This window comes from Pristiophorus japonicus, chromosome 17 (genome assembly GCF_044704955.1).
Source record: "Pristiophorus japonicus isolate sPriJap1 chromosome 17, sPriJap1.hap1, whole genome shotgun sequence".
Lineage (NCBI taxonomy): Eukaryota > Metazoa > Chordata > Chondrichthyes > Pristiophoridae > Pristiophorus > Pristiophorus japonicus.
In genome coordinates, this window is record NC_091993.1 from 54,335,868 (window position 1) to 54,362,703 (window position 26,836).

Here is a 26,836-nt window from a genome sequence, read left to right on the forward strand (position 1 = left end):
TCTCTCTCACTGCCCGTGGTATTATCCTGGCCAGTCCTCGTGGCCCTATTCCCATCCCAATCTTCCTTTTTTTTTTACTGATGTGCCTTTAAAATATTTTACTATTTTGTTTTATGTTCCTTGATAATTTAATTTCATAGTTCCTCTTTGCCTTCCTAATTGTTTCTTTTGACTTTTCTCCTAATCTCTTCATATTCTCCCTTATGCTCTCTCCTGCTGTCCACGTACTTAATGTATGCCTCTTTCCTTATCTTCAATTTTTCCTCTATGACTTTATTCATTCACGGAGTCTCAGTAGTGTTTAGCATGGTCTTGTTTTTTAGCGGAATATATTTTTCCTGGACTCTGAACTTAGTTTTGAATGTTTCCCATTGGTCTTCTATGTCACTGTTTGCCAATATTGTTATCTCTCTTATTTTCCCAAGTTTTATTTTCAGACCCTCAAAATCAGCTTTTCTCCAATCGATTACCCTGGTCTTTGTCATACTTGTGTCTTTCTCAATTATCTTAAAGTGCATTATATTATGGTCACTGTTGCCTAGATGTTCCTCTACTTTTGCTTCTTGTATCTGCTCTGGTTCATTTCCCATTATTACATCCAATAGTGAATCCTCCCTTGGGCTTTTTACAGCTCGGGTTGGAAAGGAGTCCTGTACACATTGTGGGAACATAAGAACATAAGAACATAAGAATTAGGAACAGGAGTAGGCCATCTAGGCCCTCGAGCCTGCTCCGCCATTCAATAAGATCATGGCTGATCTGGTTGTGGACTCAGCTCCACTTACCCGCTCTCTCCCCGTAACCCATTCCTTTATCCCCTTTACCTATCTCTTCTGTCCAATGAATATCAGGCTCGTTGAAATCCCCCATGATTATTCTATGTTTTTTACTAATTTCCCTTATTTGTTTGCACATTTCTTCCTCCACCTCCTTTCCATTATTAGGGGTAGTCTACAAACTGTGATTGATCCTTTCTTATCTTTTCTCTCTATCCACATGGATTCTATTTTTGTCTTGCTGATAGCTGCGTCACTTTGTTCTACTGCCATTATGTTATCCCGAATAAAATCCCCTTTTTCCCTTCCTACCTCTTCTAAATATGTTATACCCTCCAATGTTTGATTTTACTGTCGCCATTTCTCAGTAATCCCTACAATGTCTGGTTCCTCGCAGCGCAGCATATTCAAATGAACTAAAATAAGACCCAGCTGGTGATTGCTGTCTGCCATTTATAGGTGCGTCTCGTACAGAAGAAAGACACGGGACACATCTACGCCATGAAGATCTTGCGCAAGTCGGACATGCTGGAAAAGGAGCAGGTAGGGAGCTTTGTAACACACACAACCTGGTTTGCTGCCTTTCCCATTGGTGTTCCTTCCCCTCCCAAATCTGGAGGAGCCCGTGAGAGGTTCTGTACACCGTGACATCGCCATTCCTCTCCCTGAAACAGAACCTGCTCCTGCTCCATCCAAGGCTGATGGTCGTGTCTGCCTGAGGACTTTGCACTGTGGTGTTAATCGGGGCTGATGCCTTGATCCGGGAGGGATGTGCAGGTGCTGAATGTTCCATGTACTGACCCTCCTTGTGTGTAATGTGTTCACAGAATAATTTATCGATATCCGTGCTGACTCGTGTCCGCTTCGGTCCAGAGAACATGAGCAGCTTCTTGCCGAATGTACTCGAGATTGCTGCAGAAAGATTTCAATGTACTGCTGGGGGAGAGCGGGTGTGAAATGTTCATACTGTGTCCAGTTGAACTGTGGCAAACACCCAGCAGAACAGTTCTGGATCCTGTGCTTCCTGTCTGGAGTGTCTGGAGCTGTGTAATGCAGGGTGATGGCCAACTGTCTTGGTCTGTGTCACTGGTGCTGAGGGCAATCCGAGTCAAGAGGATCAAATGTTAAAGTGCATTGATAACAGGATGGTGGGTCTGTTTTACGTGTCTGGTGGGGGGGGTTGGATTTGGAGCGGTGGGGGAAATGGTGTCCAGTGCTGGGAGATGTCACTTGTTGGGTGTGTATGGGGGTGAATATGGGGTCTGGGGGGGGGGGGGGATGGAATATGGGTCCGCGAGGGGTGGGGGGGGAAGAATATGGGGTCTGAGGGGGGGGGGGTGGAATATGGGTCTGAGGGGGGAGTGGGAGAGGAGATATGGGTCTGTGAGGGGGGGGGGTTATGGGGTCGCGGGGTGTATCTGGTTGAGTGTTGTGTGCGCTGCTGCTTTTGTTGCCAAGACACTATTCCCGGCCATGGTGAGTGAACTGCCAGTGCTGCTCTGATATGGGGCCTGTCCACTTCACACGGGCTTGTGCTCAGGGGTGGCCAGTCCTCTGAATGGGCCAGTGCCCTCCCCTCCCCGCTCCTCACCTCGCTTACAACACCTAATGAAGTGGGGGGGAGGGGGGTGGAATCAGGAAAGAGTCAATTTAAAAGCAGCAAGAGAAATGTCAAGGCTCTGGAGCAGAGCAGAGTTTTGGGAAAAATGTGCAGAGTGGGTAAGGAAGTAACCGAGAGTAACTAAGGGCATCACTGATTACGGTGACATCAGGGAAAAATAGAAAAAAGTCAAAGCTAAAGGCACTCTATCTGAATTAATAGCACAGATAGAAATGAATAGGTTTGATCTAATAGCCATTACGGAGACGTGGTTGTAAAGTGACCAAGGTTGGGAACTAAATATTCCAGGATACTTAACTTTTGGCAAAATGGAAAAGGAGGAGGGGTAGCTCTGATAATAAAGGATGGGATAAAGACAGCATAGAGAAAGGATCTTGGCTCGCAAAATCAAGAAGTAGAATCAGTTGGAATAAAAACAAAATGCTGGAAATCTCAGCGGGTCAGGCAGCATCTGTGGAGAGGGAGCAGAGTTAACGTTTCAGGTCGATGACCCTTCGTCAGAACTGGAGAGTGTTTGGAGAGAACAGATTGTTAACCAGCGCTGAAAGGGGAGGAAAGAACAAAAGGGAAGGTCTGTGATTGGGTGGAAAGCAGGAGAGATTAGAGAGACTAAAGGGATGATGGGCCGAATTCAAATGGTAATGGCTGGAGTTAGAAAAACATTAGTTGAGATCGGGTGTGAATGGTGGGATAATGACCAGCTGCCATTGGAGACACTGAGTGAAACGAAACGGGCTCTGGGGGGCGTGGGGCAGAGGTGGGGGAGGGGGAGGGGGAGGGAGGGAGCCAAAGATTGGCGGTGAAGGTCTGAAATTGTTGAACTCGATGTTGAGTCCAGAGGCTGTAAAATGCCTAAACAAATGATGAGGTTCTGTTCCTCGAGCTTGCGTTGAGCTTCATTGGAACAGTGTAGGAGACCGAGGATGGAGAGTTCAGAGTGCGAGTGGAACGGGGAATTAAAGGAAGCTCGGGGTCACACTTACGGACTGACGGAGGTGCTCCACAAAGCAGTCACCCAATCTACGCTTGGTCTCCCCAACGTAGAGACCACACCGTGAGCAGTGAATACAGTATACTACATTGCAAGAAGTACAAGTAAATCGCTTTTTCACCGGGAAGGAGTATTTGGGGCCCTGGACAGTGGGAAGAGAGGGAATAAAAGGGCAGGTGTTGCATCTCCTGCGCTTGCATGGGAAGGTACTGTGGGAAGGGGAAGGGGAAGGGGAGGGGGTGCTGGGGGTGACTGTGGAATGGACCAGGAGGGAGCGGTCCCTTCGGAATGCTGAGAGGGGAGGGGAGGGGAAGGTGTGATTGATGGTGGGAACACGCTGGAGGTGGCGGAAATGGCGGAGGATGATCCATTGAACGTGGAGGCTGGTGGGGTTAAAGGTGAGGACAAGGGGAACTCTGTCATGGTTCTAAAAGGGAGGGCAAGATCAGCCATGATCTCATTGAATGGCGGAGCAGGCTCGAGGGGCCGAATGGCCGACTCCTGCTAATGGTTGTTGTTAACACATCGGGCTGCCTGTGACAGCAAAACCTTTTTGCTGACCCTCTGGGAGCAGCACGAGATGACGCTGTTCCTGCAGACACTCCATACCTCGTGCGTTACAGTAATACGTGACTGCAGCTTCCCTCCAGTGCCCCTGAGCTTCTCAACTGTATCCAGCTAGTGACAGAAGAAATCGCATGGTGAATATACAGGCTGGCCTGCGAGTGCAGACCAGAGCATGCGGCTTCGCTCCCTGGTCTATGCTCAGTTAACTGGTCATCGGCTGGGTTGATGGAATAGTATAGTTGGCCTCAGTGCCCTGGACTAAGGAGGGCAGAAAAATCAGCCAGTGACCCCTGTCCAGTCAGTGTGTTGGGTGGGGATGGGAGCTCGGGGCTGTTACCTGCTAGTACTTGCTGTCCAGGATTGGTATCCCCTGGGTCTGGAGAGCAGCCTGTGCCTGTGGAATTGTACCTCAGCATTCCGGAGTGAAACGGGGAACGTGAGGCAGGAGAACGTTGCCCTCCACAGGAGGAATGAACAATCCGCTGGTTGGTCCAATCTGTTTATAACACACAGTGATACCATGTTTAACATGCTTCCTACCTTAGGTTGGGCACATCCGTGCAGAGCGGGACATCCTGGTGGAAGCTGACAGTCAATGGGTGGTGAAAATGTTCTACAGCTTTCAGGACAAACTCAACCTCTACCTGATCATGGAGTTCCTGCCGGGAGGTACGTGCTGGCTGTGTTTATAGAGTTTCGTCCTCGCTTACAGGACGAACATCTGCTCCATCTGGATCAGCTGCATCACTGCTTCGTGGAGCAGGAGGAGGCCATTCAGCTCCTCGAGCCACTTCCAGCAATTAGATCATGGCTGATCTGTTTCTCAACTCCCTCTATCCACCTTGGTTCTGGAACCCTTAATACCCTTACCAAACAAAAATCTGTCAATCTCAGTTTTGGAAGTTTCAATTGACCCACAGCCTCAACAGCTTTCTGGGGCGAGAGTTCCATATTTCCCGCTAGCCTGTGTGTGAAGGAGTGTATCCTGACATCTCCCCTGAACGGCCTGGCTCTAATTTTAAGGTTATTACCCCTTGATCTGGACTCCTCACCAGAGGAAATGGTTTTCCCCATCTACCCCATCAACTCCTTTAATCATCTGAAACAGCTCAATTAGATCCCCCCCGAAATCTTCTGTATTGCAGGAAATACAAGCTTAATCGATGCAACCTGTCTTCACAATGTAGCCCCTTTAACCCCGCTTTCTAACCAGGCCCTATTTGGACAGGTGCTGGTGCTGCGTTCTCACCTGGAGAGCAATATTAGGCCTGTGACTCGGCCCTCCACAACATAGTCCTCAGTGAAACACTCCATCTAGCTCCTGCTCCTCTCCCGCCTCACCTGAGATTTCCAGTGGCTGCGGCTTGGGTATGTCACTGATCATGAAGCCTCTCATTTCAGGGAGGTGCTGCCCTTCACTTCTGCCGCTCCAAACGTAACTCTGGGTTGCACTTGCTGCGAGCCTGCTCGAAAGACCAAGTGGACAAATGATGCATTATACCCAGAGCAGCTCGTGGGAAGCACCTGTCTGTTCTCCTTTCCCCCCCCACCACACTAACCTGCTAAGCTCCAGCACACTCTCCTTCACTCTGGAGCCTCTGGCTTGGGGTGGCGGGGTGTAAGCAGGTACTCTGTTTGCTCTGCTCCGGCAGACTGGTGCACTGAGCCGATGATGTGTGATGCAATGCTCTGCCGACAGGGGATATGATGACTCTGCTGATGAAGAAGGACACGCTGAGTGAGGAGGAGACACAGTTCTACATAGCGGAGACTGTGCTGGCCATCGACTCCATCCACCAGATGGGCTTCATCCACCGGGACATCAAGCCCGACAACCTACTGCTCGACAGCAAGGTACAGGCTGGAACACGTACCCGCCCCGACACACTCGCTCACTGGGTTACACGTACCCGCCCCGACACACTCGCTCACTGGGTTACACGTACCCGCCCCGACACACTCGCTCACTGGGTTACACGTACCCGCCCCGACACACTCGCTCACTGGGTTACACGTACCCGCCCCGACACACTCGCTCACTGGGTTACACGTACCCGCCCCGACACACTCGCTCACTGGGTTACACGTACCCGCCCCGACACACTCGCTCACTGGGTTACACGTACCCGCCCCGACACACTCGCTCACTGGGTTACACGTACCCGCCCCGACACACTCGCTCACTGGGTTACACGTACCCGCCCCGACACACTCGCTCACTGGGTTACACGTACCCGCCCCGACACACTCGCTCACTGGGTTACACGTACCCGCCCCGACACACTCGCTCACTGGGTTACACGTACCCGCCCCGACACACTCGCTCACTGGGTTACACGTACCCGCCCCGACACACTCGCTCACTGGGTTACACGTACCCGCCCCGACACACTCGCTCACTGGGTTACACGTACCCGCCCCGACACACTCGCTCACTGGGTTACACGTACCCGCCCCGACACACTCGCTCACTGGGTTACACGTACCCGCCCCGACACACTCGCTCACTGGGTTACACGTACCCGCCCCGACACACTCGCTCACTGGGTTACACGTACCCGCCCCGACACACTCGCTCACTGGGTTACACGTACCCGCCCCGACACACTCGCTCACATACACCCGCCCCGACACACTCGCTCACATACACCCGCCCCGACACACTCGCTCACATACACCCGCCCCGACAAACTCGCTCACATACACCCGCCCCGACACACTCGCTCACATACACCCGCCCCGACACACTCGCTCACTGGGTTACACGTACCCGCCCCGACACACTCGCTCACTGGGTTACACGTACCCGCCCCGACACACTCGCTCACATACACCCGCCCCGACACACTCGCTCACATACACCCGCCCCGACACACTCGCTCACTGGGTTACACGTACCCGCCCCGACACACTCGCTCACTGGGTTACACGTACCCGCCCCGACACACTCGCTCACTGGGTTACACGTACCCGCCCCGACGCACTCGCTCACTGGGTTACACGTACCCGCCCCGACGCACTCGCTCACTGGGTTACACGTACCCGCCCCGACGCACTCGCTCACTGGGTTACACGTACCCGCCCCGACGCACTCGCTCACTGGGTTACACGTACCCGCCCCGACGCACTCGCTCACTGGGTTACACGTACCCGCCCCGACGCACTCGCTCACTGGGTTACACGTACCCGCCCCGACGCACTCGCTCACTGGGTTACACGTACCCGCCCCGACGCACTCGCTCACTGGGTTACACGTACCCGCCCCGACGCACTCGCTCACTGGGTTACACGTACCCGCCCCGACGCACTCGCTCACTGGGTTACACGTACCCGCCCCGACACACTCGCTCACTGGGTTACACGTACCCGCCTCGACACACTCGCTCACATACACCCGCCCCGACACACTCGCTCACTGGGTTACACGTACCCGCCTCGACACACTCGCTCACATACACCCGCCCCGACACACTCGCTCACATACACCCGCCTCGACACACTCACTCACTGGGTTACACGTACCCGCCCCGACACACTCGCTCACATACACCCGTCCCGACACACTCGCTCACTGGGTTACACGTACCCGTCCCGACACACTCGCTCACTGGGTTACACGTACCCGCCCCGACACACTCGCTCACATACACCCGTCCCGACACACTCGCTCACTGGGTTACACGTACCCGCCCCGACACACTCGCTCACTGGGTTACACGTACCCGCCCCGACACACTCGCTCACATACACCCGCCCCGACACACTCGCTCACTGGGTTACACGTACCCGCCCCGACACACTCGCTCACATACACCCGTCCCGACACACTCGCTCACTGGGTTACACGTACCCGCCCCGACACACTCGCTCACATACACCCGCCCCGACACACTCGCTCACTGGGTTACACGTACCCGCCCCGACACACTCGCTCACATACACCCGTCCCGACACACTCGCTCACTGCGTTGCACACACCCGCCCGGACACACTCGCTCACTGGGTTACACTATAGCAGGAACGCATTGTTTCAGTCGGCAGTGTGTTAATTGTTTTTTAAGCCTATGTTGCCCAATAATATACATTAAGTGACAACTATTGAAAACAAAATGGGAATGCTATGAATGCAATAAAGCAGAGTTCAAACATGGTCCCTTTGACATTGCAGCACCTTTCTGAACCTTGTGGGCTGCCGGTGTTGTGGCCCTGCGGCCCTCAGCTGCTTCCCTGCTCACACTCGCTCAATGCCAGTGTCTCCCGTCAGTAGCTGCACAGTATCTGCTCAAACTGACGGCCTGTGAAAAGGTCTATTGGATCATGCTGTGCTGATGACATGTTTCTTGTCTTGTGTTTTCCAGGGACATGTTAAGCTGTCTGACTTTGGATTGTGCACAGGACTGAAGAAGGCTCACAGGACAGAATTCTACCGCAACCTCAGTCACAGTTTGCCCAGCGACTTCAGTGAGTAGAGCGTGGGATTTGTCTGGTTACTTCGCCGAACCTGCCACCTGTGCAGGCTGGGGAGCTGCAGTAAGAATTTGCTGATGGCAGGCTGGTTCCTGGGGCTCCTGCCATTTACAGTGCCTGCCTGGTGGTAGAGGGGACTGACAACATTTGACCTATCCTAGCCCGACATATTTTCTCTGTGCTGGATTATGTCATAGTAAAAAACAAAATGACAAACTGAAGCAGTACCCGCCCCCTGGTCGCCGGGCTCCAGCTGGGGCCGAACCAGTTTATAAAGGTTCAGCATTACTTCCATGCTTTTATACTCTGCCTCTACTCCGAAAGCCAAGGATCCTGTATGCTTTTGTACCAGCCTTCTCGACTTGCCCTGCCACCTTCAAAAACTTTTGTACGTACACTCCCATTAAAATTGTACCATTTAGTTCATATTGCCTTTCCTCTTCCTACCAAAAAGAAGATTGGTCATGTGTGAGCTTGGGTGGGCAGTGTTGGCGGGATGCTTGGGCAGGGTGGGGCGGGGCAGAGTGGACCCTGATCCCAGCCTGTTCTTGGCACCCACACATTCACTGTCCAGCAGGAATCCTGGCAGGTGCCCTAGCTGGGATGGGCTAACCAGGGTCACTCGGGATCCAAAGCCAGGCCCTTCTGCTCCGTGTGACCTCCGTCTAGCACCAGTTGGAAGCGTCAGTGCCCCGGCCATTGCGAAGGGTTGCATCATGTCTTTAATCTATGGTACTGGGGGATGAAATCCCAGTTCGGCTGCCATAATGCTTGGTGGCGATCTGACGTGTGTACTAAACCATGTCCTCCCTCAGCTTTTCAGAACATGAACTCGAAGCGGAAAGCGGAGACCTGGAAGAGGAACCGGCGGCAGCTGGTGAGTACTGGTAGTGAGGTGTGACCTGGGATAGGGGTGGGGGCTGTTGGCAGTGACTGGCCCCAGGGCCCTGGCTACTGGCCAAGGGCTGCAATTCATTCCCAGAATGTACCTGCTGCAGCTCCTGGCCAGAACTGCTGTTGTGAGTGAAAAGGAGATTTGAAATTGTGCTGTTCGGTACGTGGGGAAATTGTACTATTTGATAAAAGCCCCGATCGGTATTGGTTCTTTCCATGTACAATCCCAGGCGGTATCAGTAAAACCTGTATTGTAAGATTTGTTGTTCACCCTCCCCACACTTTGGGCCGGGACACCGCTGGGCTCCGCTCTGTTCGAGGACCATGTGCTGACCATGCACCCAAATGCCACGAGGCAGGTCCAGCATCTGATCTTCACCAGCTCGTCCAAACCCCCAGGGTTGTTCACCCAATTACTAATCCCACTCCCATGGATTGCTAATTAAATGATCTCACTCTGCGGGACTGGTTGGAGCCCATAGAACTAAAGGTTTAAACCCGAATTCTATGTGGGTGCATGTTGCATCTGTTGTCTTTAGCTTGCTCGGAGCCCATGCCCAGGTCTGCTTTGGATACAGTGTCCAGGGAGACCCCCTCAGTCGACTTGCTCTTACTCTGCCATCTTGTGAACAAATGGCCTGTGGCAGAGGGGTTGATCTTAATAGTGCTGCCTGTCACACTCTGATTAATGGTATTTGCAAGGCTGCTACATGGAGGCCATCTCGAGCATTTACCAAACATTATTGTGTCTACCTTTAACTTGCGGAGGACAAAGCCTTTGGCAAATCAGTGATGGAAGGTGGTGTGGCCAGTTTTCAGGGGCCCTCCACCCTCCTGAATTTGTTTGGCATGCTCCTATGGTGTGTGAGGGTTGCCAGGTGCTGGGGTCAGGTGGATGGATAACTGGCCTGGTGACCTACCTAGCAGGCCTTGCACAGAGGTTAGGGAATGATATTGAGTTGTATTTTAGTTAATGTACTGACAGGTGAGACAACCTGTCGCACCACGGTTCTGCACTCTGACATCTTGGTGTCCCTCTAAAACTAGACCATGTTAGACGGCGTGTGGCCGACCCACATTAATTTGAAGGTGAGGGATGTGTTCAGTTCTGATCTCTGATCCCCTAACGTTTATTTCGCCCTTGTCTTCAGGCCTTCTCCACTGTGGGGACTCCGGATTACATCGCGCCCGAAGTGTTCATGCAGACGGGTTACAACAAACTGTGTGACTGGTGGTCACTCGGGGTCATCATGTACGAGATGCTGATCGGTAAGACTGCTCCCGTCTACTGTGTGCCCAATCAGTCGAAGACACGGAGGATTTCTCTCCTTTTCTAAGTGCTTGATTCATCCTTCAGACATGGCTGCCCAGACAGTTACAGGCGTAGTGTAGTGTGTGGGGCGCGGGCGCTGTGTGTGTGTATCTGTGGGGTGTGTGTGTGGGGTACGGGCGCGGTGTGTGTGTGTGTGTGTGTGTGTGTGTGTGCGGGGTACGGGCGCGGTGTGTGTGTGGGGTACGGGCGCGGCGTGGGGTACGGGCGCTGTGTGTGTGGCACGGACGCACTGTACGGGCGCGGTGTGTGGGCGCACTGTACGGGGTACGGGCGCTGTGTGTGTGTGGGGTACGGGCGCTGTGTGTGTGTGGGGTACGGGCGCTGTGTGTGTGTGGGGTACGGGCGCGGTGTGTGTGTGTGGGGTACGGGCGCGGCGTGGGGTACAGGCGCTGTGTGTGGGGCACGGACGCACTGTACGGGCGCGGTGTGTGGGCGCACTGTACGGGGTACGGGCGCTGTGTGTGTGTGGGGTACGGGCGCTGTGTGTGTGTGGGGTACGGGCGCTGTGTGTGTGTGGGGTACGGGCGCTGTGTGTGTGTGGGGTTCGGGCGCTGTGTGTGTGTGGGGGGTACGGACGCGGCGCTGTGTGTGGGGGGGTACGGGCGCTGTGTGTGTGGGGTACGGGCGCTGTGTGTGGGGTACGGGCGCTGTGTGTGGCACGGACGCACTGGGGCGCGGGCGCACTGTACGGCGCGGTGTGTGTGTGTGTGGGGCGCGGGTGTGGTGCGCAGGCGCACTGTGTGGGGTGCGGGCGTGGTGCGCAGGCGCGGTGTGTGTGGGGTATGGGCGCGGGCGTGGTGCGCAGGCGCAGGCGCGGTGTGTGTGGGGTGTGGGCGTGGTGCCCAGGCGCTGTGTGTGTGGGGTACGGGCGTTGTGTGTGGGGTACGGGCGCTGTGTGTGGCACGGGCGCACTGGATACGGGCGCGGTGTGTGTGGCGCGGGCGGACTGTACGGGGCGCGGTGTGTTGGGCGCGGGCGGTGTGTGTGTGTGTGGCGCGGGCGCAGTATGTGTACGGGGTACGGGCGCGGTGTGTGTGAGGGGCACGGGCGCTGTGTGTGTACGGGGCGCGGGCGCTGTGTGTGTGGGGTACGGGCGCTGAGTGTGGGGCGCGGGCACACTGGGGCGCGGGCGGACTGTATGGGGCGCGGTGTGGGGCACGGGCGCAGTGTGTGTGTGTGTGTGTGGGGCGCGGGCGCAGTATGTGTACGGGGTACGGGCGGTGTGTGGGGCACGGGCGCGGTGTGTGTGGGGCACGGGCGGTGTGAGGTACGGGCGCTGTGTGTGTGGGGTACGGGCGCTGTGTGTGTGGGGTGTGGGCGCTGTGTGTGTGGGGTACGCCGCTGTGTGCGTGGGGTACGGGCGCTGTGTAGTATGGGGTGTGGGCGCTGTGTGTGTGTGGGGTACGGGCGCTGTGTGTGTGTGGGGTACGGGCGCTGTGTGTGTGTGGGATACGGGCGCTGTGTGTGTGGGGTACGGGCGCTGTGTGTGGGGTACGGGCACTGTATGTGTGTGTGTGGTGTACGGGCGCTGTGTGTGTGGGGGGTCCGGGCGCTGTGTGTGTGTGTGTGGGGGGTCCGGGCGCTGTGTGTGTGTGGGGTCCGGGCGCTGTGTGTGTGGGGTCCGGGCGCTGTGTGTGTGGGGTCCGGGCGCTGTGTGTGTGGGGTCCGGGCGCTGTGTGTGTGGGGTCCGGGCGCTGTGTGTGTGGGGTACGGGCGCTGTGTGTGTGGGGTACGGGCGCTGTGTGTGTGTGGTACGGGCGCTGTGTGTGTGGGGTCCGGGCGCTGTGTGTGTGTGTGTGTGGGGTACGGGCGCTGTGTGTGTGTGTGTGTGGGGTACGGGCGCTGTGTGTGTGGGGTACGGGCGCTGTGTGTGTGTGGGGTACGGGCGCTGTGTGTGTGTGTGGTACGGGCGCTGTGTGTGTGGGGTCCGGGCGCTGTGTGTGTGTGTGTGTGTGGGGTACGGGCGCTGTGTGTGTGGGGTACGGGCGCTGTGTGTGGGGTACGGGCGCGCTGTGTGTGTGGGGTACGGGCGCTGTGTGTGTGTGTGGGTTGTACGGGCGCTGTGTGTGTGTGGGGTACGGGCGCTGTGTGTGTGTGGGGTACGGGCGCTGTGTGTGTGTGTGGTACGGGCGCTGTGTGTGTGTGTGTGTGTGTGTGTGGGGTCCGGGCGCTGTGTGTGGGGTCCGGGCGCTGTGTGTGGGGTCCGGGCGCTGTGTGTGGGGTCCGGGCGCTGTGTGTGGGGTCCGGGCGCTGTGTGTGGGGTCCGGGCGCTGTGTGTGGGGTCCGGGCGCTGTGTGTGTGTGTGTGGGGCACGGGCGCTGTCTGTGTGTGTGGGGTACGGGCGCTGTGTGTGTGGGGTACGGGCGCTGTGTGTGTGGGGTACGGGCGCTGTGTGTGTGGGGTACGGGCGCTGTGTGTGTGGGGTACGGGCGCTGTGTGTGTGGGGTACGGGCGCTGTGTGTGTGGGGTACGGGCGCTGTGTGTGTGGGGTACGGGCGCTGTGTGTGTGGGGTACGGGCGCTGTGTGTGTGGGGTACGGGCGCTGTGTGTGTGGGGTACGGGCGCTGTGTGTGTGGGGTACGGGCGCTGTGTGTGTGGGGTACGGGCGCTGTGTGTGTGGGGTACGGGCGCTGTGTGTGTGGGGTACGGGCGCTGTGTGTGTGGGGTACGGGCGCTGTGTGTGGGGTACGGGCGCTGTGTGTGTGGGGTACGGGCGCTGTGTGTGTGGGGTACGGGCGCTGTGTGTGGGGTACGGGCGCTGTGTGTGGGGTACGGGCGCTGTGTGTGGGGTACGGGCGCTGTGTGTGTGGGGTACGGGCGCTGTGTGTGTGGGGTACGGGCGCTGTGTGTGTGGGGTACGGGCGCTGTGTGTGGGGTACGGGCGCTGTGTGTGTGGGGTACGGGCGCTGTGTGTGTGGGGTACGGGCGCTGTGTGTGTGGGGTACGGGCGCTGTGTGTGTGGGGTACGGGCGCTGTGTGTGTGGGGTACGGGCGCTGTGTGTGTGGGGTACGGGCGCTGTGTGTGTGGGGTACGGGCGCTGTGTGTGTGGGGTACGGGCGCTGTGTGTGTGGGGTACGGGCGCTGTGTGTGTGGGGTACGGGCGCTGTGTGTGTGGGGTACGGGCGCTGTGTGTGTGGGGTACGGGCGCTGTGTGTGGGGGGTACGGGCGCTGTGTGTGTGGGGTACGGGCGCTGTGTGTGTGGGGTACGGGCGCTGTGTGTGGGGTACGGGCGCTGTGTGTGTGGGGTACGGGCGCTGTGTGTGTGGGGTACGGGCGCTGTGTGTGTGGGGTACGGGCGCTGTGTGTGTGGGGTACGGGCGCTGTGTGTGTGGGATACGGGCGCTGTGTGTGTGGGGTACGGGCGCTGTGTGTGTGGGGTACGGGCGCTGTGTGTGTGGGGTACGGGCGCTGTGTGTGTGGGGTACGGGCGCTGTGTGTGTGGGGTACGGGCGCTGTGTGTGTGGGGTACGGGCGCTGTGTGTGTGGGGTACGGGCGCTGTGTGTGTGGGGTACGGGCGCTGTGTGTGTGGGGTACGGGCGCTGTGTGTGTGGGGTACGGGCGCTGTGTGTGTGGGGTACGGGCGCTGTGTGTGTGGGGTACGGGCGCTGTGTGTGTGGGGTACGGGCGCTGTGTGTGTGGGGTACGGGCGCTGTGTGTGTGGGGTACGGGCGCTGTGTGTGTGGGGTACGGGCGCTGTGTGTGTGGGGTACGGGCGCTGTGTGTGTGGGGTACGGGCGCTGTGTGTGTGGGGTACGGGCGCTGTGTGTGTGGGGTACGGGCGCTGTGTGTGGGGTACGGGCGCTGTGTGTGTGGGGTACGGGCGCTGTGTGTGTGGGGTACGGGCGCTGTGTGTGTGGGGTACGTGCGCTGTGTGTGTGTGTGTGGGGTACGTGCGCTGTGTGTGTGTGTGTGGGGTACGGGCGCTGTGTGTGTGTGTGGGGTACGGGCGCTGTGTGTGTGTGCGGGGTGCGGGCGCTGTGTGTGTGGGGTACGTGCGCTGTGTGTGGGCTACGGGCGCTGTGTGTGGGCTACGGGCGCTGTGTGTGTGGTACGGGCGCTGTGTGTGTGTGTGGGGTACGGGCGCTGTATGTGTGTGTGGGGTACGGGCGCTGTGTGTGTGGGGGGTACGGGCGCTGTGTGTGTGGGGGGTGTACGGGCGCTGTGTGTGTGTGGGGTGTACAGGCGCTGTGTGTGGGGTACGGGCGCTGTATGTGTGTGTGTGGGGTACGGGCGCTGTGTGTGTGTGTGGGGTACGGGCGCTCTGTGTGTGTGTGGGGTACGGGTGCTATGTGTGTGTGTGGGGTGTACGGGCGCTGTGTGTGTGGGGTACGGGCGCTGTGTGTGTGGGGTGTACGGGCGCTGTGTGTGTGGGGTGTACGGGCGCTGTGTGTGGGGTGCGGGCGCTGTGTGTGGGGTGCGGGCGCTGTGTGTGGGGTGCGGGCGCTGTGTGTGGGGTGCGGGCGCTGTGTGTGGGGTGCGGGCGCTGTGTGTGGGGTGCGGGCGCTGTGTGTGGGGTGCGGGCGCTGTGTGTGGGGTGCGGGCGCTGTGTGTGGGGTGCGGGCGCTGTGTGTGGGGTGCGGGCGCTGTGTGTGGGGTGCGGGCGCTGTGTGTGGGGTACCGGCGCTGTGTGTGTGTGTGTGTGGGGTACGGGCGCTATGTGCGTGTGTGTGTGGGGTACGGGCGCTATGTGTGTGTGTGGGGTGTACGGGCGCTATGTGTGGGGTGCGGGCACTGTGTGGGGTGCGGGCGCTATATGTGTGTGTGGGGTACGGGCGCTATGTGTGTGTGTGGGGTGCGGGCGCTGTGTGTGGGGTGCGGGCGCTGTGTGTGGGGTGCGGGCGCTGTGTGTGGGGTGCGGGCGCTGTGTGTGGGGTGCGGGCGCTGTGTGTGGGGTGCGGGCGCTGTGTGTGGGGTGCGGGCGCTGTGTGTGGGGTGCGGGCGCTGTGTGTGGGGTGCGGGCGCTGTGTGTGGGGTGCGGGCGCTGTGTGTGGGGTGCGGGCGCTGTGTGTGGGGTGCGGGCGCTGTGTGTGTGTGGGGTGCGGGCGCTGTGTGTGTGTGTGGGGTGCGGGCGCTGTGTGTGTGTGTGGGGTGCGGGCGCTGTGTGTGTGTGGGGTGCGGGCGCTGTGTGTGTGTGTGACAGGCGCTGTGTGTGGGGTACGGGCGCTGTGTGTGGGGTACGGGCGCTGTGTGTGAGTGTGTGTGGGGTGCGGGCGCTGTGTGTGTGGGGTACGGGCGCTGTGTGTGTGGGGTACGGGCGCTGTGTGTGTGTGGGGTACGGGCGCTGTGTGTGGGGTACGGGCGCTGTGTGTGAGTGTGTGTGGGGTCCGGGCGCTGTGTGTGGGGTACGGGCGCTATATGTGGGGTATGGGCGCTGTATGTGTGTGTGTGGTGTATGGGCGCTGTATGTGTGTGTGTGGGGTACGGGCGCTGTGTGTGTGTGTGGGGTACGGGCGCTGTGTGTGTGTGTGTGGGGTCCGGGCGCTGTGTGTGGGGTACCGGCGCTATATGTGTGTGTGTGTGTGGGGTACGGGCGCTATGTGTGTGTGTGGGGTGTACGGGCGCTATGTGTGGGGTGCGGGCACTGTGTGGGGTGCGGGCGCTATATGTGTGTGTGTGTGGGGTACGGGCGCTATGTGTGTGTGTGTGGGGTACGGGCGCTATGTGTGGGGTACGGGCGCTGTGTGTGTGTGGGGTACGGGCGCTGTGTGTGTGTAGGGTACGGGCGCTGTGTGTGTGTGGGGTACGGGCGCTGTGTGTGGGTACGGGCGCTGTGTGTGTGGGCTACGGGCGCTGTGGGGTAAGGGCGCTGTGTGTGTGTGGGGTACGGGCGCTGTGTGTAGGGTACGGGCGCTGTATGTGTGTGTGTGGGGTACGGGCGCTGTATGTGTGTGTGTGGGGTACGGGCGCTGTGTGTGTGTGTAAGGGCGCTGTGTGTGTGGGGTACGGGCGCTGTATGTGTGTGTGTGGGGTACGGGCGCTGTATGTGTGTGTGTGGGGTACGGGCGCTGTGTGTGTGGGGTACGGGCGCTGTGTGTGTAAGGGCGTTGTGTGTGTGGGGTACGGGCGCTGTGTGTGTGTGTGGGGTACGGGCGCTGTGTGTGGGTACGGGCGCTGTATGTGTGTGTGTGGGGTACGGGCGCTGTGTGTGTGTGTGGGGTACGGGCGCTGTGTGTGTGTGTGGGGTACGGGCGCTGTGTGTGGGTACGGGCGCTGTATGTGTGTGTGTGGGGTACGGGCGCTGTGTGTGTGTGTGGGGTACGGGCGCTGTGTGTGTGTAAGGGCGCTGTATGTGTGTGGGGTACGGGCGCTGTATGTGTGTGGGGTACGGGCGCTGTGTGTGTGGGGTACGGGCGCTGTGTGTGGGTACGGGCGCTGTATGTGTGTGTGTGGGGTACGGGCGCTGTGTGTGGGGTACGGGCGCTGTGTGTGTGTGTGTGGGGTACGGGCGCTGTGTGTGGGGTACGGGCGCTGTGTGTGTGACTGGCTGACTGCTGTGGGAGGTGGGCTTGCAGCACTGACAGCTTCCTTTGGAATGGGAAATTGAATTCGAGAATAAACTGGTGAGAGATATAAAAACGGACTGTAAAAGTATGTAAAAAGGAAGAAATTTGTGAAAGTAATCGTGGCCTCTTACCACCTGAGAAAGAGAAATTATAATGGGGAGCATAAGAACATCATAAATAGGAGCAGGAGTCGGCCATTCAGCCCCTCGAGCCTGCTCCACCGTTTAATAAGATCATGGCTGATCTGAATAAGGAAATGGCAGAAAAATGAAACAAATACGATGTCTGTTGTCACGGAAGAAGATGCAGAATACCTCCCAGAAATAGTGGAGAACCAAGGGTCTAGTGAGAATGAGGAACTGAACGAAATTAGTTTAAAAAAAAATGGTACTGGAGAAATGAATGGGACTGAAAGCCGATAAATCCCCTGGACCCTGGTTTTTGAAAGAGATGGCTATAGAGAGAGTGGATGTATTGGTTGTCAACTTCCAAAATTCCATCGATTTTAGAACGGATTGGAAGGTAGCAAATGTAACCCTGCTATTTAAGAAAAGAGGGAGAGAGAAAACAAACTACAGACCAGTTAGCCTGACATCAGTAGTAGGGAAATGCTAGAATCTATTATTGAGGACGTGGTAACAGTGCACGTAGAAAATAATAACAGGGATGGGCAGAGTCAACATGGATTTATGAAAGGGAAATAGTATTTGACAAATCTCATCGAGTTTTTTGAGGTTGCAACTAGTAGAATAGATAAGGGGGAAACCAGTGGATGTGGTGTATTTGGATTTTCAGAAGGTACCACACAAGAGAGTATTAAACAAAATTAGGGTTCATGGGATTGTGGGTAATATACTAGCATGGATTGAGGATTGGTTAATGGACAGAAAACAGTGAGTAGGAATAAACGAGTCATTTTCGGGTTGGAAAGCTGTAACCAGTGGGGTACCGCAGGGATCAATGCTGGGGCCCCAGCTATTCACAATCTGTATCAATGATTTAGATGACGAGACCAAATGTAATATATCCAGGTTTGCTGATGATACAAAGCTAGGTGGGAATGTAAGTTCTGAGGAGGATGCAAAGAGGCTTCAATGATAGGAAAAATAGAAAAACTGTGACTGGAAGGATGTTTCCAGTGGGGTTCCACAGGGCTCAGTACTTGGTCCCTTGCTTTTTGTGGTATACATCAATGATCTAGACTAGAATGTAGGGGGTATGATTAAGAAGTTTGCAGTTGATTCAGAGAAGTGTGAGGTAATGCACTTGGGGAAGGCTAATCCATTATCATCATAGGCAGTCCCTCGGAATCGAGGAAGACTTGCTTCCACTCTTAGCATGAGTTCTCGGGTGACTGAACAGTCCAATACGAGAACCACAGTCCCTGTTGCAGGTGGGACAGATAGTGGTTGAGAGAAGGTGGGTGGGGAGTCTGGTTTGCCGCACGCTCCTTCCGCTGCCTGTGCTAGTTTTCTGCACGCTCTCGGCGATGAGACTCTAGGTGCTCAGCACCCTCCCGGATGCACTTCCTCCACTTATGGCAGTCTTTGGCCAGGGACTCCCAGGTGTCGGTGGGGATGTCGCACTTTATCGGGGTGTCCTTGTAACGTTTCCTCTGCCCACCTTTGGCTCATTTGCAGTGAAGGAGTTCAGAGTAGAGTGCTTGCTTTGGGAGTCTTGTGTCAGGCATGTGAACAATGTGGCCTGCCCAGCGGAGCTGATCAAGTGTGGTCAGTGCTTCAATGCTGGGGATGTTGGCCTGGCCGAGGACGCTAATGTTGGTGCGTCTGTCCTCCCAGGGGATTTTTAGGATCCTGCAGAGACATCGTTGGTGGTATCTCTCCAGCGACTTGAGGTGTCTGCTGTACATGGTCCATGCCTCTGAGCCATACAGGAGGGCGGGTATTACTACAGCCCTGTAGACCATGAGCTTGGTGGTAGATTTGAGGGACTGGTCTTCAAACACACTTTTTCTCAGGCGGCCGAAGGCTGCACTGGCGCACTGGAGGCGATGTTGAATCTTGTCATCAATGATGAGAGGCTCCCGAGGTATGGGAAGTGGTCCATGTTGTCCAGGGCCGCGCGTGGATCTTGATGACTGAGGGCAGTGCTGTGCGGCGAGGACAGGCTGGTGGAGGACCTTCTTGTCTTGTGGATGTTTAGCATAAGGCCCAGTAAATACATTGACTCTGTCCTGGAGTTCAGCCTCTGAATGTGCGCAGATGCAGGCGTCATCCGTGTACTGTAGCTCGACGACAGAGGTTGGGGTGGTGTCTTGGACCTGGCCTGGAGATGGCGAAGGTTGAACAGGTTCCACTGGTTCTGTAGTTTAGTTCCACTCCAGCGGGGAGCTTGTTGACTGTAAGATGGAGCATGGCAGTGAGGAAGATTGAGAAGAGAGTTGGGGCGATGACGCAGCCCTCGGTCCGGACGTGGATTGGGTCTGTAATGGACCCATTGGTCAGGATCACGGCCTGCATATCATCGTGGAGCAGGCGAAGGATGTTGACTAACTTTTGCGGCATCCGAAACTGAGGAGGACGCTCCATAGACCCTGGCGGTTGACAGTGTCGAAGGCCTTTGTACGGGCGAAGGCGGCCATGTATAAGGACTGGCACTGCTCCCTGCATTTTTCCAGCAGCTGTCGCGCTGCAAAAATCATGTCCGTTGTGCCCCGGAGGGGACGAAATCCGCACTGTGACTCTGGGAGGAGCTCCTCGGCCACAGGGAGAAGACGGCTGAGGAGGACTCTAGCAATGACTTTCCCAGTGGCTGGTAGCAGGGAGATTCCTCTGTAGTCGCCGCAGTCAGACTTGTCCCCTTTTTTAAAGATGGTCACGATCACTGCATCTCTGAAATCTCCTGGCATGCTCTCCTCCTTCAAGATGAGGTCATGTATTCGCGCCAACAGTGCCTCTCCGCCATACTTCAGTGCCTCAGCAAGAATTCCATCTGCTCCCGTAGCCTTGTTGTTTTTAAGCTGTATTATGGCTTTTTCTACCTCGTGCAGCGTTGGGGTCTCACTGGTGGCGGGTGGCATGCTGCGGGATGGAGTTGAGAACACTTGAGTCAAAGGCAGAGTCTGGATTGAGGAGATCTTCGAAGTGCTCCTTCCAGTGGGCCCTGACAGCCTCGGTGTCCTTGATGAGTGTTTCCCCATTCTTGGCCAGCAGTGGGGTGGGGCCTTGGGAGTTTGGACCGTAGGTGGCCTTGACTGTGATGAAGAATCCTCGCACATCATGGCTGTCGGCCAGCTGCTGTACCTCCTGTGCTTTCTTCATCCACCATCTGTTCTTTAGGTCCCGAGTTTTTTGTTGGACCTCAGCATTGAGCTGACTGTATTGATGCTATGCTGTTCCTGAGGGCTAATAAGGAAAGGGTATAGACATTAAGTGGTAGACCACTTAATAGTGTAGATGAACAAAGGGACCTTGGAGTGCTTGTCCACAGATCCCTGAAAGTAGCAGGCCAGGTGGATAAGAAGGCATACGGAATACTTGCCTTTATTGGCCAAGGCATAGAATATAAGAGCAGGGAGGTTATGCTTGAACTGTATAAAACACTGGTTAGGCCACAGCTGGAGTACTGTGTGCAATTCTGGTCACCGTATGACAGGAAGGACGTGATTGCACTGGAGAGGATACAGAGGATGTTGCTGGGACTGGAGAATTTTAGCTATGAAGAAAGATTGGATAAGCTGGGTTTGTTTTCCTTGGAACAGAGGAGGCTGAGGGGAGATCTGATTGAGGTGTATAAAATTATGAGGGGCCTAGATATAGTGGATAGGAAGGACCTATTTCCCTTAGCAGCGGGGTCAACAACCAAGGGGCATAAATTTGAAGTAATTGGGGGAGGTTTAGAGGGGATTTGAGGGGAAATTCTTCACCCAGAGGGTGGTGGGGGTCTGGAACTCACTGCCTGAAAGGGTGGTAGAGGCAGAAACCCTCACCACATTTAAAAAGTACTTGGATGTGCACCTGAAGTGCCGTAACCCACAGGGCTACGGACTGAGAGCTGGGCAGTGGGATTAGGTTGGGTAGCCTCTTGTTGGCCGGCACGGACACAATGGGCCGAGATGGCCTCCTCCCCTGCTGTAAATTGCTATGATTCTATAAACAGAGTATTTTTCAAACGGTGAGAGATTGTGAAATGTTGGTGTTCAGAGGGACCTGGGTGTCCTTGTACACCAATCACTGAAAGTTAACATGCAGGTACAGCAAGCAATGAAGAAAGCAAATGGTATGCTGGCCTTTATTACAAGTGGATTTGAGTATAAGAGTAAAGATGTTCTAATGCAATTGTATCGGGTCCTGGGGATACCACACCGGGAGTATTGTGTACAGTGTCGGTCTCCTTACCTAAGGAAGGATATACTTGCCATAGAGGGAGTGCAGTGAAGGTTCACCAGACTGATTCCTGGGATGGGGGGATTGTCCTATGAGGAGAGATTGAGTAGACGAGGCCTATATTCTCAAGTTCAGAAGAATGAGAGGTGATCTCATTGAAACCGACACAATTCTTTTCGGGCTTGACAGGGTAAATGCAGGGAGGATGTTTCCCCTGGGCTGGGGAGTCTAGAACCAGGGGTCACACAGTCTCAGGATAAGGGGGCAGCCATTTAGGACTGAGATGAGGAGGAATTTCTTCACTCAGAGGGTGGTGAATCTTTGGAATTCTCTGCCCCAGAGGGCTGTGGAGGCTCAGTCTGAGTACATTCAAGACAGAGATCGATTAGATTTTTGGATATTAAGGGAATCAAGGGATATGGGGTTAGTGCCGGCAGGCGGAGTTGAGGTCGAAGATCAGCCATGATCTCATTGAATGGCGGAGCAGGCTCGAGGGGCCGAATGGCCGACTCCTGCTCCTAATTCTTATGGTCCAGCTGTCTGTTAAAACATTTTATTCACACATCTGGTGGGTTGCACAGCCTGTTGGCTCAGGAGGCCAACACCGAGCGTCTCCCTCCTGCCCAGTGCGAAGAAGGGTTTGCACGACCCTGGAGACACTCAGTTGTACACACTCGCTTCATCCCATGCACAAGGTCCTGCCTTCAATTCTTGCTGATTGTTTCCCTGCAGGCTACCCACCATTCTGTTCAGAAACCCCTCAGGAGACGTACAAGAAAGTGATGAACTGGAGAGAGACCCTCACATTCCCACCAGAGGTTCCCATTTCAGAGAAAGCCAAGGACTTAATACTGAGGTAAAGATTGGAGAAAATATCATTGGGGCATCAACTGGGCTCCTTTCAGGCTAACTCCCCACAGCTGGGGCAGTGTAGAGGGAGCTTTACTCTGTATCTAACTCGTGCTGTACCTGCCCTGGGTGTGTTTGATGGGACAGTGTAGAGGGAGCTTTACTCTGTATCTAACCCGTGCTGTACCTGCCCTGGGTGTGTTTGATGGGACAGTGTAGAGGGAGCTTTACTCTGTATCTAACCCCGTGCTGTACCTGCCCTGGGAGTGTTTGATGGGACAGTGTAGAGGGAGCTTTACTCTGCATCTAACCCGTGCTGTACCTGCCCTGGGTTTGTTTGATGGGACAGTGTAGAGGGAGCTTTACTCTGTATCTAACCCGTGCTATACCTGCCCTGGGTGTGTTTGATGGGACAGTGTAGAGGGAGCTTTACTCTGTATTTAACCCCATGCTGTACCTGCCCTGGGAGTGTTTGATGGGACAGTGTAGAGAAAGCTTTACTCTGTATTTAACTCCGTGCTGTACCTGTCCTGCTGTGGTACGTAGGTTGCCTTATGCAGTGACCAGAAATATCCTGGAGTGGCTCTGTGGCTCTATGCCTTGTCCTGTATAACTGCACTGACCCAGTGTCAGCCTATCGTTGATGACTTTATATTGCATTCACCGATCCTTTGCTCTCCAGCATGGTGGCACCGTGCCAACCAGTGCGACCTTCGACTCCCGGCCTTGTTCTGACCATGTCTGGGCCTAGCTCTAATGTCACTACAGTTTGCCTCCATGTCCCTGGGCTGGGCTGTGACCCATCCTCCTGTGTTCCCAGTCCTGGTCGCTGCCCAGTGCCCCTTGCTGGGCAATGCATGTGTGTGCGCACATCCAGTGAGGACAGGCGTGGGCCTGGCTGTGACGCCTCTCCTGCTCCAATAACCCGCTGTGTTGGCTCAGGCATGAGAAGTGGCCACAGGTGAGAGATGGAACGGATGCTGCCTCCTTTGGGTCTGAACCCCAGCAAGATTCTGCGCTGTTGGAAGAGACTGAAGTGAGTGGAATGCGAGGCCCCCGTCTCTTTCCCCCACCCCAATGGCTGTCGCGGCTGTGACCCTGCCCGAGGGGTCAGACACGTGGCTTGTCTCTGTGCTGCTCCCTCACTCTGCTCTGACCTGTCGCCCTCTAGGTTCTGCTGCGAATCGGAGACCAGAATCGGGGCCAACGGGGTGGAAGATGTGAAGAGCAACCAGTTCTTTGAATGCGTGGACTGGGAGCACATCAGGTAGGAGAACGATGCTATGTGGAGGTGGAGGTGCCTGTCTGCGTTAGATGGGCAGTGTGTCACTTCCTCAGTCCCACACTCCGAGCCTGCAGCTCCGGCCTGCTTAACTCCAAGGGCCTGTGTGGCTGTGGTTTTTACCATTGTCCGCCTTCACTCTGGACAAGCAACAGGCTTCGTCCTCATAATCTGCTGGTGTGTGGGTCTTACACCATTCCCCACAGGCTGCTGGTGTGTGGGTGTCTTACACCATTCCCCGCAGGCTGCTGGTGTCTTGCACCATTCCCTGCAGGCTGCTGGTGTGTGAGTGTGTTACACCATTCCCCGCAGGCTGCTGGTGTGTGGGTGTGTTACACCATTCCCCGCAGGCTGCTGGTGTGTGGGTCTTGCACCATTCCTCGCAGGCTGCTGGTGTGTTATACCATTCCCCGCAGGCTGCTGGTGTGTGGGTGTGTTACACTGGTCCCCGCAGGCTGCTGGTGTGTTACACTGGTCCCTGCAGGCTGCTGGTGTGTTACACCATTCCTCGCAGACTTCTGGTGTGTGGGTCTTACACCATTCTCCGCAGGCTGCTGGTGTGTTACACCATTCTCCGCAGGCTGCTGGTGTGTTACACCATTCCCCGCAGACTGCTGGTGTGTGGGTGTGTTACACCGGTCTCCGCAGGCTGCTGGTGTGTGGGTCTTACACCATTCCCCGCAGGCTGCTGGTGCCCTCTGTACGATGAAGCCACCACTTGCCCACTGAAGCACGATGGCATCTCACTCTCCTTATGAATCCTGTTACCTCTGTCTCCATTTGTTGAACCCTTTTCTCCGGCAGTTACCTGTTTCTAACCCACTCTCCTGTGTGGCAGGGAGAGGCCAGCCGCGATCTCCATTGAAATTAAGAGCATCGATGATACGTCTAACTTCGATGAATTTCCCGATTCAGACATCTTACAGCCAGGTAAGGACACAGTGCTGCTTCAGGGGGGAGCGGTTTGAATATCAGTCGATCTACACTGGTGCTCCTAGAGTATAGGCCCTGCCAAAGGGCACCAGAATGGGCGGTTTGAAATCTGAAGCTGATTTGACGCAGTGATACAGACCTGCCTTATTTTGTCCAGGCCCAGGAAGCCCCTGCTGAAGCCGAGTGTCCCAGGCAGTGCCCGAGGCAGTGAGTGACCCGAGGGATGCGGCATTGCTCCTGCTGCCTGGTCACAAACACTAAAATCAAACGCCAATTTCACACGTACCCGTGGGAAAGGTTTGAGCGCGTGTTGGAATCGTACAGTGCCAACCCACCGTGCCTGCCGGCTCTGAAAGAGCGATCCCATTAGCCCCACTCCCCGCTCATTCCCATAGCCCTGCAAATTTTTCCATTTCTTGTATTTTCCAATTCCCTTTTGAAGTTAATATTGAATCTGCTTCCACTGCCCTTTCAGGTAGTGTGTCCCCGATTGTTCATTGAAACATTCTCGCCTATCGCCCCTTACATCAGCTTGGTACTGGAGTGTAGAGTGACGTCTGTAAGTTGCCCGACATTCTGCTCCAGTAAATACTGTTACACTTACTGTACACAAGGGACTTGCTGTGTTTCCATGAAGCTAATGTGCTCGAATATGACAGTGTTTTCTGCTGTTCTTCTCCAGGAGTGTCACAGGCAGGGCTAGAAAGTAGTGGTAAGAAGTGTCTGTCCTCTAAGACAGGTAACCAGCATTTTATTCCCCTCGGCCCTGTCCAAACTCTACCGGTCCTGTACTTTACTGCACAGCTGGCCTCGTGGGGCAGCCATTTATAACCTCTTTGTTCCTCTGCTCTCTGAGGAGCGATTGGCTGACCCTTGAACTTTCCAATTGCAGCTACTGTGGGGCTATCCCCTTCCTCGCTTATTTTAATATACACACCCCTCTTTTCCCCCCGCTCCCTGGCCGTGACCGTTCTACTCCTTAATCTGCTGACTCTCATCGTACCTCCGAGTCCAGCCCGCCTGAATTAAATGATTGCGTTAGTTTCTAAAGTGTCTCCTCGCGCCCCCGGTTTCCTCCCCTCCCTTTACTGAAGGTGCTTGCTCAGTCTTGCTGGGTAATGCCCGACTGAGCTGATATTATCCCTCCCTCCCCCTTTAGCAGGCACTGAGGCCAATTGTATCACCCTGACTGAGCAGGAGCCAGTTCACCCGAGCTGGGTCCCCCTGGGCCCTGGGCTGACCCGAGCTGGGCTCTGGGCCAACCCGAGCTGGGTCCCCCTGGGCCCTGGGTTGACCCGAGCTGGGGCCCTGGGCCGACCCGAGCTGGGTCCCCCTGGGCCCTGGGCCGACCCGAGCTGGGTCCCCCTGGGCCCTGGGCCGACCCGAGCTGGGTTCCCCTGGGCCGACCCGAGCTTGGGGCTCTAGGCCCTGGACCGACCCGAGCTGGGTCCCCCGGGCCCTGGGCCGACCCGAGCTGGGGCTCTAGGTCCTGGACCGACCCGAGCTGGGTCCCCCTGGGTCCTGGGTTGGCTGCTTGCTGCCATTAACACGCTGCGCCACCGGGGGAGCTTTCTGCGTTCTTATGCTAAACAAGTCGGACCTGTGGCAGGAGAAATCCCAGAGGGGGAAATGTTGATCAGTGATTCGGAGACTAGAGCGGGACAGCGAGCAGAGCCCACGGCAGTGCCAGTGTGCCGGGTCAGGGTTCTGTGCTGGAGTGCTGCATCGCTGCCTGCCCGTTCCCCACACTGCCCCCTGATCTGGACATTCTGGCAAGGCTCCGGGAGGAGAGAGAGGCTGTCTTTGTGTCCCCTCCCCCCATCCCCTGCCATGGGGGCATCAGCCAGGAGCCAGCGCCTGCCCAGACCCCTTGGTTAAAATGCTATGCATTGTGAAACGAGAAACAAAGAAGTTATGAAAGGGCCACACAGCGTGCGGTGATAGTGGGACGGTCTGCGCTTGTCACCACTTTCCTAACTCTGTCAGCAAGTCCCTGATGCTGGCTATTGATCTGCTTCTAACCTGTGCGTGTAAGTAACTGCACATTTTTGGTGGCGGTGTGTTTAATACAACTAACTTCTCTCAGCTGTTCTTTGCCGATTCAGTGTTGTCGCTGGGATTCCAGGAGCGGAAAGCATTGGGGAAACCTTCACACTGTGTATATTCGAACAGTGACCATCCCTAGCAGAAAAATTACAGAATATGTGCTTCCATTTGAATGTGTTTTACACCGGGGGAAGCACTGGTGGGTGTGGGCTGCCTCGCCTATGT

General features: G+C 56.1%; 1 protein-coding gene across 10 annotated transcripts in view; it reads left to right on the forward strand.

Moving 5' to 3' along the window:
- Window positions 1-26,836, forward strand: part of LOC139227740 (serine/threonine-protein kinase 38) — a 107,859-nt gene that overhangs the window by 76,784 nt on the left and 4,239 nt on the right. For 9 of the 10 annotated variants that reach the window (XM_070858733.1, XM_070858729.1, XM_070858732.1 and 6 more), the window contains 10 exons: window positions 1,236-1,319; window positions 4,501-4,624; window positions 5,655-5,809; window positions 8,314-8,416; window positions 9,238-9,299; window positions 10,468-10,585; window positions 22,234-22,357; window positions 23,522-23,617; window positions 24,471-24,562; window positions 25,248-25,304. In XM_070858733.1, the coding sequence (XP_070714834.1) occupies window positions 1,236-1,319; window positions 4,501-4,624; window positions 5,655-5,809; window positions 8,314-8,416; window positions 9,238-9,299; window positions 10,468-10,585; window positions 22,234-22,357; window positions 23,522-23,617; window positions 24,471-24,562; window positions 25,248-25,304 (1,015 nt within the window). The remainder of the gene's footprint in view (window positions 1-1,235; window positions 1,320-4,500; window positions 4,625-5,654; window positions 5,810-8,313; window positions 8,417-9,237; window positions 9,300-10,467; window positions 10,586-22,233; window positions 22,358-23,521; window positions 23,618-24,470; window positions 24,563-25,247; window positions 25,305-26,836) is intronic. The other variant, XM_070858735.1, reaches the window with a different exon arrangement.